The sequence below is a fragment of the Columba livia genome, chromosome Z (assembly GCF_036013475.1).
Source record: "Columba livia isolate bColLiv1 breed racing homer chromosome Z, bColLiv1.pat.W.v2, whole genome shotgun sequence".
Classification (NCBI taxonomy): domain Eukaryota; kingdom Metazoa; phylum Chordata; class Aves; order Columbiformes; family Columbidae; genus Columba; species Columba livia.
The window spans coordinates 64,505,724-64,525,937 of record NC_088642.1 but is presented as its reverse complement, the minus strand read 5'-3'; the positions used below and the strand labels follow the sequence as shown (position 1 = coordinate 64,525,937).

The following is a 20,214-nucleotide window of genomic DNA, read 5'->3' as shown; positions in this document are numbered from 1 at the left end:
TCCAGCTTCTTCCTAGATTTAATTTAGTCTATGTGCTGAGAGCCATCTAGCTACAAGATGTCTGCCATAGGTCGACTAACTAAAGGCTTGAGAGGGCATTTATTCAGTTGGCCTGTTTTTCATCAGTCTGACATAAACAGCCCAATAAGGAGCTGAATGCCTTTAATCTGTTACTGACTGCTGTTGTTAGCTTCATGTCCTTAATTTACATGCCACCCCTTCCCTTCCTTTTGCTTCCCTGCCCCATCTCCTTCTCTCTTTCTCACCTTCTGTGTTTTCCTTATCTCTTTTTCCTTTGTGTGCGTGTGTGTGCACGCGCATGTGTGTGTGTTTATTCTTCCTTTTATTCATTTTTTTTTCTTACTTTCCCTTGTTTCGGCCAAAATGCTGCAAGGACATGCAGCTCTTCTTAATTTTAATGGGCAGAAAAAACGTGGAGGAAGGGAAAAAATAGAAGTTAAGCAACTTTGGGGAAAGTCAACCTCTGTTGAGGCATGTGGTTATCCTTCCCTGTTATTAAATGTCATAGATGTGTTAACGTAGTTCTGCGGGGAAGCCAAGCATAATTATAATCTTTTCATCTGTCATAACACATATATAATTCACATGAATTCCCCTAAAACATTTTTTTTTCTAGCATAGGGTTTTCATACTGAGCACAGAGATATTAGTGGGCACCCAGAAAGACGGCGTTTGGCACAGCTTTGAGCTAACTGCCTGGGCGAGAGCCAGTCCCAGTGCACTGGGCCACTTGAAAACCTGCTGTCTGCTTGTTCTCTCCCTGCAAGTTGACAGTATGACAGTAGATTAAGTGCTACAAATTTAATAAAGCCACTCCTACAGTGATGCTGATATACCAACAATGAGCAAGGGGTGGTAAGAAAAGAGGGGGATAAAAGTACATTAGTTTGCCTGAAGTAATACTCAAACAAACAAACAAACAAAAAACCAAAACCGAACAAACCCCAAACCTAAACATGCTCTATTGATCTTACGTGAAGTGCAGTTATTTTTAAGTCACCTGACTCATGCTTACCCAATCCTTACCCGTATTCATCAGAGACAGTATAATGAACAGATATTGATTAACTGGGGTAGCTGGAGAGATTTCCCAACAGTGCTAGTTCACATTGATAGGTCTCCAATGGGAATACATGCAAGTGAAGCCCTGCAACATAACTTATTGTGTTCTAGGTCCTTCAATTGATTTTGTTTGAAGAAAAAATATACAGTGGCTCTTCCGTGACCTTTAGCTGAAACCTCTCTGTAAAGAAGAACACAAAATGACAGTCAGAGCAAATAAGCATTGCTGCTTACCATCCTGTCTGTCATGGCAGAGCCAGGTAGCTGTGTGCTGCATGTATCCTGTAGCGCCCATAGGATCCCAGTGCCCAGCACAGCCATGCTTTCAGGTGGCAACTTCCAGCCATTAGCGAAAAAAACCAAACAAAAACAAAAAACCAAACAAACAAAAAACCCCACCCCACCCCAACCCATCATAGCCTTTCTGCTGCTCCAGTGTTTCAGCTAGATCTCATTTCTCCCAGAATTACGCAGACGATCCTATGATAGCTTCTTGCAAGTTGAAGTGTTTCCCACAATAACCAACACAGAGGTCAGCAAAATATCCTGTGGAGGCAATGCCATTTAACTGGTAATGCATGCCAGTCCCAAACTCTGGCTTGCCAAGAAGCTGGAAGCTTTCTGAGCATTTTGCCACAGGGCAGTCACCAAATGCCCCTTTTGGAGTTTTCTGCACTGCTTGGGATCACTTTCTCATGGCAAGATCTCCAGAGCAGTGTGCTACTGATGTGGAATTCAGATTCCCATTTTCAGCTTCATTCCTAAACACTGTAACAGTACCTATGGAGAATTTCACTTACCAGTAGGAATGATGGTGTCAAAAGGGATGCTAGTAATAAGAAAAAAAAGCCTAAAAGGAATTTACAAGGAAGGGCAAAACTGTCCACCCCAAAATGCAAGTTTTAGAAGTCAGAAGGCTTAGGAACAAGGTCAGACTTGCCAGAAGTCAAGCTGACTCAGACTTCACAAAATTAAAACAAACAGCAAAATCCTCTTTCACTGGGTAAATAAAGTGAGACCAAGCAACAACATGAAGATACTTTCTGATGAAGTGCAGAGGCTTTCATGATCAAACGTGATTCCAGGATTTATCAGATGAGTCATTTCCATGACAGTCTGGACAGCACTACTTCCACAAACCAAATCCAGCCTTCATTCAGAGCGTTGCATATAGTTAGTTCATTTGCCCATGAATGAGAAAGACAAAGTCAAAGAAAGGCTGCCCATGCTTGCAGGAAGGAAGTAGGCACTTTTATGGTGGTAGCTTAAGAGAGCTTTGTTTCCATAGTCAAGCAAATGAGAGCTGAAAAGGGGTCATGATTGTGCTGCATGAATATGGCAATGGAGTGAGGTATAAACACCAGTGAAAAAAGCTATACAGGCTAACAAGAACAGGTAGTTATATATAATTTTATGCTGGAAAGGAGAAACAAGTTTAAGTGCTGGAGCAGAGAGATTCTGGATCAGTCCTCCAGTGTCGGCAGAAGAGACCAAAGTGAGAAGTAGCTAGATGATAGAAATTGAATCAGTTTATAAAGAGATTTAAAATATGGTTATCTGCAAAAACAGGGGTTGGACTTCCTTTCCATCTTATTTCATCTATACCCAGTGGTGTTTAACTGAGTAAGCAGACTGTTACAAGGGTAAGTTCAAGGCCCTTTGGTATTCCCATCTGTATCACAGTACACAGCAAATGCATTCATCTTGCCAACTCATGTTCTCATGTCTTAAAGAAATATCTGTTCTTTTACCATATCAGATGGCAATTTCTGCTTCTTACCAGCTTTTTTGGGCCAGTAGAAGTATTTTTGCTATACTACTTTTTTTTTTTTCTCATCAAGATTATGGTTTGATGCAGCTGCCCCTCCTTCTTATCTTTGTATTTTTAATCACACATTTTGAGATCACTTTAAGTTTTCTTGGTTAGAGCATTTGATATAATTAGTCCAATATATTTTGATCCTCTGTACAGACTTTGAATTCTTTGCCATGTTCCAGGACTCACAGAGAAATCTTAAGTGCTACAATAATTATGAATTGCATACTCTACATTGTAAAGAATAGGTTCACATTATTGAAATGTGTGAAGAAAAATCTATAAGCAGTTGAGTGTGGACATTATCAGAGCTATGGGCATGTGTATTATAAAGTGATTTGAAATTATTATGCCACTTACAAGATTTCAGAGGGCTTCAGTCTTTCAAAAGTAAGTGATATTATTAATAAAAATTCAAGGCACTCTCATAGTTTCATGTTTTGTGTCTCACAATTCCAATTTTCCACATCAAAATTACATAAAATTTTAGAATTAAAATATCTAAGGCTAAGGACTTTTACAGAAAGACCGTACTCTTCTAGAAGTCCTGTCCTAAGTCCTCACAGGAGCTGAATAATAACAACATACCTTTCTCAATGATTTGGGAAAGGTGATGGGACATATCAAATATGCAGGTTGTCTGGAACATCTTCCATGACTTGATAAAATACAAACTTTGAAATTTGGATTTTAAAAAAATTATTTCATAGTTCCTGGGTTATTTTACAAGATATAAAACATTACAGTTGCTGTATAAAATTTTCTGTCCTGCTCCCATGGCCTCTGGCATCTGTTCACATAACTTTACACTAACTGAGCTCCATTTTGGCCTGGGTGTGTTCAACCCATCCCGTTGAAGGAAGGCTCTAAGCAGAGTCTGACATGCCTGGAAGCTAGTAAAAAACTGGAATCTATATCCTAGACCCCGTTTTGTAATTAAGATCGGAACAACAAAGGTCAAACCCTTGACATACTACAGCAGTCAGTGTCCACAGATTCCAGTGATAAATACTACATGAATGAAATGTAAACTGCAACTGGAGAATTTCATTGTGGTGTATATACACTGCATATTGGCTTACAATAATTCAGGTCAAGGGGTGTACCATGTTTCAAATTTCTCTACAAATCCACTAAATTATATCCTGAAAACTCAGCGTTTTCCTTAAGCTGGCCACAATGCAGAAAAAAACTTCTCAGTGACTTTTTTATTTTTTTCTGCAATGTCTAAGACCCCAAAGTAGACATTTCTAAAACATGTTAAATTGCAAAAATACATGTGAACCTTGTGTTACTCTATTGAAAGTTCCATCCAGAGCTAAGCCATCCAGAAAGGTCAGAAAGTTGTTAAGTCACAAAGAGTATGTTAGGGAATCAATTTTGAGAACATTTTAGAAATTAATAAGCTATAGGAAGAATTTGCATGATTACAAATGCCAGGGCATAAGAAAACAATGTCAACAAGCATGAGAGTTAGACTCACAGCCTGTGGATCAGTAAAAGACTTAATTCACAGAGATCAAACAGTCAACTATGTCTAATAAAACAAAAATAATGGGTGACTAAACAGCTTGCAAAATACAGTCATATGTCATGTTAAGGCAAGTTTTCAAGAAGGATTTTTTTGGACACATTGAACGCTTGCTTTTTGGAATGGCTTTTTCTGTAAAACATGAGAAAACTTCTCATCTGAATTCAAAGCAACGTATCAGAGATGACTTGTGAAATAGCTTTAGTCAGGCCACTAAGTAATCACAATCCCAGTATAATCAATTTCAGATCTTCCCAAAAAGGAAGGAAAAAAAAAAATTCCCTTCCCTTTTTTGAAGGAAAAAAATATCATACTTAGATGCTATATTTTAAATCAGGAGACCTTTAAAATAAAAAACTGATCAAAGAAAGCATAACAGGTAAATTCATACATGCAGCATAGAGATTATTTTAAGCTACCAAAACTTCCAAAGTAAGTAGGAGAAACAGAGGGCAGGAAGGCCTGAAAAAGTAGACTGCTGATTCCTTTCTAGTCCAGTTTTCTAAGGAAATGAGTGTTAGGCCATCTGACTGCAGCATGTAGGTCTGCCCCCTCCCCAGTAATATGAACACACTGATTTATTTCACCCAAATTTAGGCAAGGGCTCGAAACACCAAGACAGTAGGTGTGAGTATTAAGGGACAGGAAAAGGAGGTGAGGCACTGATGGTCGGAATGGCTGCAGAGAACAACTGCAGGAACCTTTTCCCTTGATGTTGCTACACAACATAGGACCCACATTTGGGGGAAAACAGGCTTTGAGCTACCTCTCACAGAGCTATGTGCCTGTAGGAAACTGTGCTTTGGCTTACTGTGGCAAGAAAAGTGATTTTCCTGTTTGTTTTGGTTTGTTGTTTTGGTTTGTTTAGTTTCTGCATTAAGACCCCTTCAGAGAGGTGGTGTAGTGCAGCTAATTACTCAGCTGCAGTGAGGGTGTAGCAACCAGCTGCCAATCTGGAAAGCCCTGGGAGCTCTGGGAACCATCAGTTCGGTACAGTGGACATCTGGAGCCAGCTGCATCAGTGCCAGTCAAGGGGTTTGGATCCACAACCATGCCCCTCCTTTCTCAAATGGAAGTGATAGCTGCTGAGGCTATCCTGGCCCAGTTGGACCTTTGGAAAATGCTTTGTTCCCTGGTTATCACCCAAAGGGGAGGAAAGCACCTGTCACTCACCCCACAGAGCTTCTGCCATGGGCTGGTGCAATCAGGGGGCAGAATGGGGAGAGATGCCCACCTGTCCTGCCACCACCATCCTCTAAACCCCACAGCTGCCCAGGCAGACCTGAGCCACCAAAAGCCTGCACACTGCCATTCGCCAAGCCTGACCCTTTCAGGGTTTGCCACCTTGCAGCTGGCCGAGCCTAGCATCCTGCTGCGGCCTGTGGATGACAGGCTGCCATCAGGAAAGACCAGCAGTTTCCCGACGCTGGATCACAGCAATTGCTGCTAATGCTCCCCCAGAGGTTTTGTTGTTATTGGGTTGCATTCCTTTTCCACTCATTATTGAGCCCATTATTGACACTGCTTGCTGTTACTGAAGCTATATGGCCAGAGTTTTGCACAGAGAGCCAGGCTTATGAAGGAGGGCTAAACAGTAACCAAAAAAACAGCAAAATGCTGGTCTCCCTTCCCTCATCATCATTATATGGCATTGCAGCAGCAGGCACCTTGTTTATTATTACTTCCCTGTGCAAGCTGTGTGGTCGCAGCAACCATTTCAAGAGTCAAGGCCCATATGCTAAGTCATTAAAGCCAAACATATTTTAATCTATAATTGTGCAAGATTTATTTAATTTATGGTTTTTATTTATAGTTTGATTGGGATTGTAATGTATTTTCAGCTCCCCATACCAAGATTTGTCAATTTTTACTGCATCTTTTAATTGTGTTCTTCCAGTCCAAGTGCCAGCAGTTTTCCAAAGCAGGCTGCTTGCAAAATGCCTTTTGCTTCAGTGAGGTAGTGAAGAAAAGGAAATTTATTTGCAGGTTTTACCTGAACTACTTGAGAAAATAGCTTTTTCTTTTGCTGATAGGAGGGTAATGGGTACACACTCCATACGTGGCATTGCTGAGGCTGGCCCCACTGGACCATGACTGCAGCAACTGTTGTATCCTCTTCTTTAAAAAGAAGGTTGCTTTTTTCAACCCAGCTCTCATATAGCAGCTTAGCCCTCCCTTGGCCCTGCCTCTGGCCCAAACGTCTCTCCTTTAGCTCTCTTGATTGCAGATCTGCCTCGGTTCACGTTTCTCTGAGCTCACGCTCAGCAGGAACCTGGGCAGGGAGCGTGGGCCAGGACGGATGCAGGAGTCCAACAGCTCGGCTCCCCTTGCAGTATACCTGCCTCTGGTGTCCCCAAACATCTGTGCCACGCCAGCCCTCCTGTGCTCAGCCCCTCCAGCTTAAGCCTCTCTCTGGCTCTCAGGACTTGGTGGGCTCCCCAGAGAGCGTGGGGCTGCCTTGCCCTTTCCTTTTGAATCAGGCAGAGTGCAGCGAGGTCTTGCACCTGGCCCTGCTCCCATCACTATGGGCAGAGGGGTGGCAGAACCCAAGCTGAAAACTCTCGGCAACTTTGCTGGCCTGCTCAGTGCCAGTGGGACAGCAAGGCTCGAGTTCAGTCTGCAGTGATGAGGAAATGCTGTGGTGATGCTGATTAAGCAAAAGACATCATCAGAAAAATAGAAAATAAAAAAAAAAAATTAAAAAAAAAAAAAAAAATGGATGGTGACCACCATGGGAGTAATGCGTTATTAAATGTTAGCATGCAGCCTGTCTGTGAGGGAGGGAGCTCTGAGGGACTGCCTGGCTCGGCAGCTTCACTGTGCATATCCAGTAGTTCAGAAAGTAATGGAGTGAACATCCTTTCCTCATAACTTTTAATAAGACAGCTCATCAGCTGCGTTCACTGCATCCAGAGCAGGAAACTTGACGAGGTGCTTTGTAACAGGAAAGCACATCCAGTAGGCTCAGTGTCAGGTCCCAATAAAGGCAGCTGTGAAGTATTATACAGATTTACCTTCTGTGTAGTTAAGAGGGCAAGCTGGGAATTCCAGGGGACAGAAAAAGCCACCCCAACTGAATAGCTGTCAAAGTGATAATCCTTTTAAAAGAATATGTTTGCTGTGTGCTGCTTATTTATACAGAGCCTGTGTGCCTGGTGAAACTTTTCAGTCCTTGTGAATTCAAAGGGGTAAAGTTTCTGTTAACAAAAATGAGGATGTTATATACCAAGATTCTTGGGCTTTGAGTGTAGAATATTCCCTTGAATCACTATAAATTGCAGAGACTTAATAGAAATTGACTCTTTTTTAAACTTTAATAAACCATTTAAATTAATGTTACACAATTAAAATTCTGTAGCAGGATTCCCATTTAAACAACACCACCACCACACACACACAAAAAACCCAGAAAACAAAAAACAGCCTTGTGTTCAGAATCTAGATTGGTTAAAAAAGCCTTGCTTTTCTTCATGCAGCAATGAAGAAGACAATGGCAAACCACACAGATGCTGGACTATATTTTCCCCCACACTAGTATTTTTGCTGGTCCTCATTTTCAACAGCCAACATTACTCTAAACGTGGAGGTGAACTCTGCCACCGAAGAATAAGTTCAGGATTGATGTTCACTTGACACTGCCTCGTAGGGATGAAGAACTTGTCTCTGCACATTTCTGTAGGCCTACATTTTTACTGAAGCCCATAGTTACTACTCTAACCCAGAAAAATTACTCCCCCATGATATGTGTCTTTGTAAGTGCCTAAGAGGGAGAAAAGGAGGTTAAATTTGGCAAGGTGACTGCCCAGTGACCATGACTGTATTGAGTGACTTGGTAATCCTGTGCAAAGAGTGAAGGTCTAGTACTGCCAAGGAGGAGATCACCAGGTTTGTCACACTTCTGTGTATAAATACCACAGGCTGGTCTGCGAGTATCAAGTCTTTCCTGTTCAAACTTTCAGTTCCTCTCCTTGTGTCTGGTCTGCAAAGGCCCCTGTGGGATCGGGCCCTTTAATTTCTTCTGATTCTGTTGTTAATTTGAATAAGCACTTAACATGTTTGAAGATTTTTGAATTTATTTATTTTTAAATGAGCATTTTGCAGCTATTTCATTCTAACAAAGTGGGATGGGAGTAGTTAACATGTCCATTTTCCCATTCACAAACAAGCTGCTTGCCTCCAAGATACAATTACGTTCTTTTACCTGTTTAGGAAATGACACTGCTGAAGTATCTCTGATGTAGGTGGTATGTTGCTTGCAAAAAAATGGCTGAGGCATGGGCTTATTAGCCTGCCCATGCTGCACTAATGATTTCACTAATGCTTTACCCTCACATGATTGAACAGGGTTTCCCTCAGATGACTGGACAAATGAGAACAGATGATCAGCAGAGTTCATAAAAGTGAAATATCTGATAGCTGCACTCCTGTTGCTCTTGTGTTGTGGGTGAATCTGCATGCAGAGGGGTGAGGAGAAAGAGAAAGGGAGATGACTGTAAAATAGCTCTGTAATTACCACATAGATAAAGCTATGCATCAGTGAAAAACTTGTTTTAAGACGTGTACATTGCCATAGGCATGACTGCCGAAGTCTGCTTTCACTGCTTTTCACTGGAACAATCCCATTTTCAGCCAAGTGACTTCAATTTGCACAAGCAGAAGTGAGAGCTGAATCTCCCTCTTCAGTGAAAAAAGAGAGGGTGAGAAAACAGAATACAACATGGTCAGACAAAGGGCATGAATCCCTGTATTCAGTTCCCTAAACTATTCTTATTTCCTAGTGCAGACGGCTTCCCTTCCACACTGCAGAGTGCCTTATAGCAGCCCTTTTCAGCTCCTTAGGCAAACGAGGGCAGTGTTCACAGAGTCCGGCCTTTATTATTCTTTTAACTTGAATGATTATTTCACTTTTACTAGGTTGCCCTGCACTGCTAACAAAACAAGAAGCAATAAATCTTCGTCAAGGCTTCCTGGTGTGGGGTGAATAAGCAGCGCTGATGCTGATTCCTTAAAAAAACTCATTTCTTGTAACGTGAGCCCTGCTGAAGATGGTCATGTCAACTGATTAGACTTTTTACTTGGCCATATTGATTCTGTTCTACACCGATGCAGCCCATAATGCTGGCTAATGTTATTGACGAGCCATCAGTCCTGCAGAGACTTGTGTGGCTTGCAGCTCTCTCCGAACCACAAAAACCTATCCATGGACAATGATGGAGAGGAAGAGGAAGATGCAAGCAAAGCACTCAGGCTGGCTTCATTCGGCCTGTAATACATTAATGAAAGACATGCACTCTGTGGGAAGAGACAGATGTGGCTCTCCAGAAGCCATTTATTTATAAAATAATTATGAATGCACGGTCGAGTCATGGATTTTCATTACAGTGTGCATGTCTAACACTCTTTCTTTGTTCGTGTTTTGCTCTAAATGAAATATGAAGGTAGAGCGATAGCAGCAGAGGCCTGAGAGAGATTACTCTCTCCTGCCCTTTACTACCTTTGGTTAAGCCTCAAGGACAGGTGCTGTCTGGCTTTGTCCAAGTAATGCAAAGCTGCTTCTGCAAGGCACACTACAGTCACAACCAGAGAGGCGGCCTCTGAAGTGTGGTAGAAGGCAGTGTCCCAGCTCACTAAATCCTGGAACTTGTTTGAACAATGCCAGAGCATTGATACCAGCTGCTGCATGGAGAGGAGTGAGTTTGATCTTGTGGACTGCTGAGCACAAGGTCTAAACTACTTAAATCTCCATTTCATTTCCTTTCTGCTGCCTTTTCTATTCTTTCTTTTATGCTCTGCCTTCTTGAAAGCCTAGGGTAGACTTTGAAAGTTAGTCTCCCTTTTTCTGTCTTAATATGAGAAAAGGAGAATAGAGCTATGACCTAGTCATTCAATGACTTCTGATTCTTGAAGAGGAAGAAGACTGGGAAACTAGTAAGGAAGTCAATTATTGTATCACAGTATTCAATTTCTGGAATAATAGCTCCATTGTAATCTGTACTATAGTAATAGGGAGATAGGTAAACATTAAGAACTTGCAGCCAGGAGTTTGCTTTGTGTGCCTTTCTAGAATAAAGCCATAGGGTCAGATCGTGACAAGGATTTTCTGCTGGAAATTTTAGTGTAAATTCAAACCTAGTTCTGCCTCTTTACAGTCTTCAATCTGCTTTTCAAGGCATCTATACTGTGCAGGCTATTTAAAAAGACCGATTTCCTTCTTTAGGGTGACTGGACTTTGAAGTACAAATATTACTGTGGTTACGTCATGTCTATGGAATATCATGCCACTTAGCGCACTCCTGTAAGTTCATGAAAGAAAATGTCAAATATGCTAACAGCCCTTCCAGTGTCCGTCAATAATTAGCACCACTAATTCCAGGACAGGAAGCTGATGTTTGAAAGATAAGAAAAGTGCTATATAAGAGTGAGATATTAATATTATTACTGGCAATCTACTAAGCAAGTGACAGAAGAGTTCAGGCACACTATGCTGACCTGAGGAACATGTCATACATGTGCCAAAGATAATGCCTGTAACAGGTAATCAACAATAGAAACAGACAAAAAGCACAGGAGCTGAAGTAACTTAGTCCCTTTTAAAAAACAGCAGCTCACAATTAGTCTTGAGTGAAATGACAAAACCACACTGGGTGTGAGATTACATTAGAAACATGAGAGTCCATTTTCAGTGAAAAGTTTGCAAACCCATGCCTGATTACAGTTTGCATGGGAGACCAGGCTGTGAAGCTGGGTGAATTCACAGGGCTCAGTAATGTGATAAAAGACTTGCAGAATTTTTTTTTGCAAAGTTCAAAAAATGGATGAATTTCACAGAGCGCAGCTGCAGTGATCTATATATATTATTACAAACAAGATAATAGTGTTCATAAGCAGAGATGAAAGTGAACAGGAGCTGGCAAAATAAATGTTAGCTGAAACTGAATCCCACTAACCTCTTGTGGAACATTTGTGATATTAACCCCCTGCACACCCACAGCAGAGCATTCACAGAGGGAGGCTGAGCACAAAGCTTGGTGATGTTTAATTTTAATTTAACACAGCTTATCCAGGAGAAAACATAAAGCTCTGTGGCATGACTGAAAAGCTATTGAAGAGAATGTGAGCACATACGTGTGGGTGCATGCATGTGTAATTGCAGCCAAAACGAGATGTCCAAGCAAAGTGATAGGGTTTTAGGCTTATAACAAAACAAATGGTTACACTCTGTGCTGCATTATTTTGGTGTAAATCCAGAGAAAACTTGTTTCATAGCACTGGGTTGGTTGTGTTCCTAGAGATCAGACTCTGGCTCTTTCTCGTGCTATTACATGGTATTTTCTTTTTGTGTATTGCCGTGGCTTTCCCTTTGAACCTTACAGTTCCTGAGATATTAAAAATAATTTTTAAAACTTTATTTAAAACAAACAAATAAACAAACAAACAAAACAAAACAAAAAAACCCCACAAAACAAAAAACCCCAAACACAAACCAAAACACACACACACACAAGAAAAAAAAAACCTAAAACCAAAACCACACCTTACTCAAATGCTACTATATTTAGCATTTTATATTGTTTCCCTTTGACTGTCTTAGGACTGTAGCTTCATATACATTGACCGACGGAATTAACTTCAGAAAAATCAAGTCTGTAGTTTCCAGAATGATAATTTTGGAAGCAGTGTGCTGTCCTCTTCAACTGTAACCTGAATCAGCCTGTTCAGTCATCATCTTGGGTTTACAGCTAACAAGGGCTAAATCTTGACCCCACCAAAGCCAATCGAAATGCACTGGCACCAGAATTTCACCATATAACCATCAAACATTCTGACTGAAGTATATTCTCTATTAATTTAACTGATCCTAGGCGTCACTGAAGCCTTATTTCTTGTGAATCTCTGAGGTAATTAAATTATTCTCTTTTGACCCTCCAGAGTACCTCAACTCAAGAGATTAAAAAGTAGTCTATTGTTATGCAAACATAAGTAAATCCAGAACGCAGACTCTTTAATTTCTTCAGCTGCCTTTTACCATTATTCGCCTTTGTGACAAACTGCTGATTTTTGACATGAGAGAGCTCAGAAGAAGAAGTAGACACCATTCACTGAGAAAATGGTCTTACATGCAGAGTTTGAACGAGCTTCTTCAAGCATAAGTTTCTCTTCTTTCCACAAGCAGGAAAAAATACAGCCTATTTCACAACTGACTATTAGCACCATACAATTCCATCAGCTGTAGGTAGGAAGACTCAACTTACTAATTTGGTTTGGCAGATCCTAGCAAGGTAGGTGTAAACATGTGTTCCCACCTGAGTAATTACTTTGAAGTCTGTGATATTCCTCACTTTCTTCTCTGTCATATCCAAACTTCAGAAGAGGACAGCATTTCTAGCTCTGTAGAAGCTGGGTAGTATTTGCTAGAGTGAGAACTACAACTGTACATAAATACCAAATATTCTGTTCCTGCAAGTTTTCTTCTATTGCCTAAACTTCCTTATACCCTTTTTCTACTGTGGGCCTAGTGCACACCACAGTGATCATACTCCACATGAATTGCCTGCCTGTGTATAAAATTAATAACCTGTCAAGCTTTTTTGTTTCATTCTTGTTCTAACTTTTCTTTTAGGTTCCCTTGGGACTGAAGAGACCTCCACCCTTCCTCCCTTGTTCTGTGATTTGGGGAAATAGCTGCTCACCAGCATTAGCCCAAGTAAAATATCTCATGTTGGAAGAAAAAGAACTATCCTTAAGAGCAGTACATTCCCCGGACTGGTGACTCAGAGCCTTCTCATTATTTGTGCAAAGCTCATGTGACGCAAACCTGTCTATAAACATACTCCACTGTCATTAGTTGTCCACTTCTAGCTGAGTTCCTCTGAGGCCCATATGTACCCAGTGAATAATCCCCAGTGCAGTATATTTCAGCTTAGGAGATCTTCAGCACTCTTCTGCCAGCATGTGGTATAGTATCACATGAGTTACCACTGAGGAAACCTTCACCTTCTGTCTTGCAGTGTGAGCATGAAACAGCAGAGTTGTATGCTAATGTACAGTGGCGTCCTTTGCTGACGCTACTCACAAGAGCATCTTTAGTGGCCTTTCTGTTGGGGGGACCGGGGCTGGGGAACAGGACAAAAGAAGTCACAGGCCGAAAACAATAATAAAATATTCTCATTATATTGTAATGGTGCAGACAGCTCAATTTCTAGCATACGGCAATAGAGGAAGAACTCCTGGGCACTCTCTTTAGAACCTAAATCAAGGGTATTTTAATTTGCAGTCCCTGCTTTCTTTTCCACAATGAGACACAGGACAATAAGGGGGAACATATTTCTCTTGCAAGTTAACTCAACATGCAATATGCAGAAGATTACTCAGGCTCTCTCAGTGCTAGCAATCCACAGTTTATTGATCTCACCCTATCACTGCTTACATTTTTTATTCTTTAATTTTCTTTCCTTATTTGCTCATTAGTTCAAGAGACAGAGGGAAGGGGGAGGGAGCGTTAGAAGATGTCATCATTTTCAGGTTGCATGGGAAGAGGAAAATCAAACAGATACATTGTCAAGTAGCAACCCCTGAGCAGGCACTGAATGTCCAGACCTGTTCTGCCCCTGTGCACACAGCACACCAGGATCTGGCCAGCCTTGAGCCCTCTGCTGAAGTTGCTTTTCTAGACAGTGGTTTCTCACCTTGCCCATGTGGTTCTTACTGTGGAGGTATCATTCCTACAACCTGGACAGGGCCTAGCCAAGTTACCAAAGAGGTGCTTAAAAGATAATCCCTGTTGAGTAACTAAGAAATGGGTCCTTCTTGTTCCCTGTTGGAAAAACAATTGCCATTGCATCTCTTTTAAATTTACAACATATGTAGACAGCACACAGCAAGAGCTGCTGAGGAGCTAACAGATATGTAATTGTTCAGAGATTAGTGGGTAACAATAAAAAGCAGAATATTTTTTTTCCTTGTGCTATTAAAAAGAACTAACAAGGGTGGTGACTGTGGTAATTATGTAAGCCTTACACAGGGCAGCAGTGCCTTTTCCAGAGATCTGTTTAATTCCTCTTTTTTTCCCCGTTTCAAACCTTCTCACCTTCTCAATATTGTTACCATGTGTTTTTTGAGTCTGCAGAGCTTGGCTGAGAGTAGTGCTGGGAAATTTGTTCAGAATGAACAACTGATTTCCAACATAATAAGTAAATGAACACAAATTTAACTTCATGGCATTCAATATTAACTACTTTCTAATGCTGAAATAATGGCCTGCAGCCATCTCTGCAGTGTGCAGAGAATGGTTAGTCAGCAGCTAAGCACAACTTTCTTTAACCACTATGCTATCAAAGAGAAAGTGGGCAAAGATTGGGAATTTTAATGAACAAATAGCATTCCTACAGTTTGCAGTTCAAAGATAAGTAAATAATGAATAGCTTGAATGCAAATTACCCCTAATTAACTTTGCTAAGTCTGTTTTTAATAAGGACAGATGTGAAAGAATCACCAAGACTATAATATAATACACATACCACAAACATTGAACAGTGATTTTTTTTCCGAGGGTGGTAAGTAGAAGAAGTAAGAGTTTTTCAGCATCTCGGTTGGCAGCATCTAAGTGGTTTGAGAAACCAAGAATTAATGCCTGCTGAATTCAGGAAGCAGAGGTGACCATGGTAGCTGCACATGCAACATTGTACACAGATGCCACCCCAAAAAAACCACAGGGGAGAGAAGGTGTGAACTCAGGAAGGGGGGCTACACCTCACGCAGAAAAGGTTGCACTAATCCCCAGTCCTCAGGACTAGAACGGTGGAGCCCACACCAGAGGCAGAGTTAGGAGCAGTCTTGGTAGATCCCAGCACAAGCTAAAGGCCTGCCTTTTTTATCTCCATCAACTTCAGTGAACACTGGGTGTGCAAGGAATGCAAGATAAGGCCCCGAAGGCACGACTCAATACAAACAAAATAATTTGAGGAAGAACACCCACAGAGTGGGGAGTAGTTCAGCACCTGGCATGCCTCGAAGAAAGGTGGGTTTTCAAAAGTTTTCTGAAGCAGGGGAAGGGTGTATATCCAAGCATATTAACAGGACAGCATGAAAGAGAATAGCTTGAATCTAAGTAGATTATATCTATGCTAAAAATCAAATTAATATTGTATCTGTACGGACTCTGTTTGCTGAGAAATGGGCAGTAAGCCCCCGCCTTTTTAGGGAACTGGTGCACAAACTGAGCTTCAGCTATTCTTACTGATTTTAATGAAAGCATGAATATGCCGGCATAGGAAAACAGTCCAGACAAAAAGTACCTTGGAGCAAGGAGTCAGGCATTTGTCTGCACTCTACAGCCCCAGGAGCACAGATGGTTCTGAGTGTTACACAAGTCTGATCTCCACTGTTCTTTATTCAGGAATTACCGCTTGAACTCTGATCATGAGGCAAGTATGTTTGTAGAGAACTGTGATTATGTACAGCTCTGCATGAGTGCTAGGTATGAATCTGATGATTACTATTGTATTTATGGTGTGCACTAATGACAAACATAATCCATTAAAATGTACGTTTCACAATGAAATTGTGAATCAAAAATAAATACACAATATGATTGTATAAATCTTGCGGGAAAAATCTGTTTATGAAATTTACTGACTTTTGAGTGCTTGGTTTCAATACCCTACTGTTGTAATAATAATAATAATATTCCTTTAGGAAACTTGTTACTTTGTCTTGGTTTAAAAGAGAGAAAAATATTTCTCTTCTCATCTATCTGGTAATTTCTGTGTATCCCACAATCCCGAAACCCCAGGTTTAATTACAACATTGAATTCTGGGTTCAGGCCTGCCTGGTGAGCATGGCCCATGCTGTTCTTACATACTTGAAATCTTTTCAAACCCACAAAGAGATACAAACATGTATTTCCCTTCATTCTAACTGCTGCAGAATGCCTTTGCATTTTGACGACATTGTTCTCCAGATGAACCTCCTGTTTTTTTACGTTCTGTTTGCTGGGTTGTAAATATCGATATTATGCTTTCTTTTTCTTTTATTTAATGAGTCAGATTTTTCTTTTCTTGCATTTTTCTGCTGGATGACCAAGGTCCACAATCCATAATCACTTGTTTTGTTCTCCAGAATGAAAACAAGAGCCTCAAACAAAAACCAAACCAGTCAGGTTTGATGGCTATGTGGAAATATTCTCAGATCTGAGTTGCCATGCCAAAAGCCTGGACTCCACATTTTCTTACTTGTCTTTTATTCAGGGCAAAATGAGTCAATAAAAGCACTTGGGGCTGGAAAGGATAATACAGGATGTTTGCTCTACAATGACCCCTCCAGGTGATCAAGAGGGGTCCCACACTTAGTTATGCTCAGCCAGCATGGGCCTTTTTCATGTGTTGAAGAATACATCCAAAGGGACCTTAAAATTTGAGCACAAACATATTGGAGGATCCCTTCCCACCCTCACAGACAAAAGTCAAACTAAAGGCCCCCGAGAGTCCAGAAGAACAGTAAAAGAAAAAAAAAATCACAAAACACACACACACACACACACACACAAACCTACTAAATAAAAGCAATGGCTTTGGAAAAAAAACTTCAGAGAGATTTCTTTTGCTCAGAGAGAGGAGCACATCTGGCTTTGGGTGAAAAAAGAAGTGGTGTCATCTGGGCAAAAATAAAACCATTCTCCTCAAATGTGTCCTTAAAAAAAAAAGAGGGAGGAAAAATAAAAAAAAAAAAAGGAATAATCATGCAGGAAGGGAAAGCAAGTTCAGGGAAAAACAAAATCTTGTAATGTTTTAGGAGGGCTTATTAGAGTGAAAATTAAGTGTCATGCAGAGCTTTGCTTCAGTCCTGATGTCTTTTATTCAAAGAGCCATCACCCTGTAAACCCACTTTAACAACTCCCTTCAGATGAAATATAAAAATTAAAGACATTTACAACACAGCTTAGTAGCAGATGTAGTCTTACTGTGGGGGTTTAGATCAAATGGTGATGTAACCCCACCAAAAGGGGTTATAGCTCTTATGAAAACCTCTCATCAGAAAAAAACCTTGGATATCTGACAAAATGTGGGGTTCTATTTTTGCTTTGAATCCCATTTCCCATTGTCAGATGGGCTTGACTTTTTATTTACCTCTGAAAGATGTAAAAAAAAAGCAATTTTGTTCCTGGATAGTTTCCCTGTTTCGTAATCTTTCTCCAGCTCTGTGTTAGGGTGTAGCATAAGCAGCAGGGCCTCTGCCGGGTGGAGGGTATGAAGTGGAGGTAGGTGAGAGTTTATGGAGCTTGTAGTAAGACAAACTTTGGCAGAGTTGCCTGAAGTGGCCAGAACAGTTTAGGCTATGGAAACAATTCCTGGGTATTTTTCTTATTTTCCTGGTAGGCAAGTCTGTTGCAGTAAAACCTGTAGAAAAAGCAACCCAAAATTAAGGGTAGAAAGTGTTATAATTCTGCACTAATCTGTGTTAAATCAGTTAATCTGGAGTGCTGGCTCTCTGACATGGTTCTTTGTTGTAATTGCCCATAACACTGCCATTTTCAGGGCTGGCTACACATGGCATCTGGCACCCAAAGCCTGCTTAGGCAAGGTCCACTTTGTTGTCTACAGCTCCTGGTTGAGCTAAGGCATAAGTGCTAGATGCAGATGATTTCCCATGACAAGATAGCAAGTGATACAGGACAGAGAAGAGCTTAGAAAACTGGGCAATCGCTCTTTTCTGATTGATGAGTTGTGTGGGTGGTTATTCAGTAACAACTGGATTTCCTGTCTGTGACATTCCAAAGGCCATGGTTGAAGTTGCGGCTGACAGGTATCTGTCTATGCTGTAAAGCACACTGGGAGGCTTCCTGCTAGGTGTAATTGTTTCTAAAGCACATGTCCCACAAGGATAAAAGGGTGGAGAGTGGACTTGCTATTGAGAAGACAAGTTTTCATTAAATATCTCACAGATATGTACAGAAGCCTGGTGTTGGTCTAGATTTTTTTTTTTCACTCAACAGGAACCATGCAAAATGTAGCACCTGTGCAAAAAATTATTTCTCCAAACTGATATAATGAGTTGTTCTCCAAAAAGTAGGAAAAGAAGAAGGCACACAATCCTAGCAGGGAGAAGAGTGGGGAAAACATTGAGACTGGTATGATTTCTGTCTTTGCGTGTGGTAAAATAACTTGTTTCTTTTTTGTGATTAATAAACACCTCCCTAGAATAGGTACCTCATTTATAGAATATTTTGCTGTCTTATTTGTCCTACTGTCCATTTCCATTTTGCTCTGGAAAGCACAGATGTGAACACCCACATCAGAATACTTTGTGTGGGTAGGCTGGAGCTAAAGGAATTGTGGAATTTTGGTTTTTGCATTGATGGAATTTGCCATTTGATATTGGAATAAATGTGGCTATGTTATACATAATTTTAATGCACTTTTTTCACTGTATGTTGTTTTGTTACTGACTTATTACTTGACATGTATTTTATATTTGTTTTAGACTGTGGAAATTGTGTTAGACAAAAAGCAAATTCAAGCAATTTTCTTATTTGAGTTCCAAAGGGGTCACAAAGCAGCGGAGACAACTCACAACCTCAACAACGCATTTGGCCCAGGAACTGCTAACGAATGTACAGTGCCGTGGTGGGTCAAGAAGTTTCACAAAGGAGACAAGAGCTTGAAGATGAGGAGCATAGTGACCGGCAATCAGAAGTTGACAACGACCAACTGAGAGAAATCATTGAAGCTGATCCCTTTACAACTATACAAGAAGTTGCCAAAGAACTCAACGTTGACCATTCTGTGGTTGTTCAGCATTTGTGGCAAATTAGAGATGTAAAAAGGCTCATGAGCTAACCAAAAATCCAATAATGGTCATTTTGAAGTGTCATCTTCTGTTATTCTATGCAACAACAACAATGAACCATTTCTTGATCAATTGTGACATGAGATAAAAAGGGGATTTGATACGACAACCAGCAATGACCAGCAGCTCAGCAGCTGGACCAAGAAAAATCTCCAAAGCACTTCCCAAAATGCTGGCACTTGCACCCAAAAAAGGTCATGGTCACTGTTTGGTGGTCTGCTGCCAGTCTGATCCACTACAGCTTTCTGAATCCAGCAAAACCGTTACATCTGAGAAATAAGCTCAGCAAATCAATGAGATCCAATGAAAACTGCAATGCCTGCAGCCAGCATTGGTCAACAGAAAGGGCCCAGTTCTTCCCCACAACACCCAACTGCATATCGCACAACCAGCACTTCAAAAGTTGGAAAAATGGGGCTACAATGTTTTACCTCATCTGATATATTCACCTGACATCTTGCCAACTGACTACCACTTCTTCAAGTATCTTGACAACTTTTTGCAGGGAAAATGCTCCCACAACCAGCAGGATGTAGAAAACGCTTTCCAAGAGTTCAAGCATGGATTTTTATGCTACAGGAATAACAAACTTACTTCTCATTGGCAAAACATTGTTGATTGTAATGGTTCCTATTTTGATTAATAAAAACATGTTTGAGCCTAGTTATAATGATTTAAAATTCACAGTCCAAAACCACAATAACTTTTGCACCAAGCTAATATATGTGTTTGTGTGAGCTCACTTTTTAATAGCTGTAAGTTACACAAATAAGTGAGATATTCAGCTTGTTTGGTTGACAGCTGTCCCAGGGCTGAGCTAGGATCCAGTGACACACCACAGTAGAGAAGCTGAGATGCAAAAATAAGCCAAGAGGCTCACTTGTGCTCCCCGGCCAAACGGTCCTTTCTGCAGCTGGAAGGTGGAGGAAAGAAAGGTGC

The 20,214-nt window shown here is 40.8% G+C and overlaps 1 protein-coding gene across 1 annotated transcript in view; it reads left to right on the top strand.

The window, feature by feature from the left end:
• Positions 1–19,938, top strand: part of BNC2 (basonuclin zinc finger protein 2) — a 355,747-nt gene extending 335,809 nt beyond the window's left edge. The window contains exon 6 of the mRNA XM_065046180.1: positions 13,051–19,938. Coding sequence (XP_064902252.1) covers positions 13,051–13,066 — 16 coding nt within the window. The 3' untranslated portion in view covers positions 13,067–19,938. The remainder of the gene's footprint in view (positions 1–13,050) is intronic.
• The last annotated feature ends 276 nt before the right edge of the window (positions 19,939–20,214 follow it).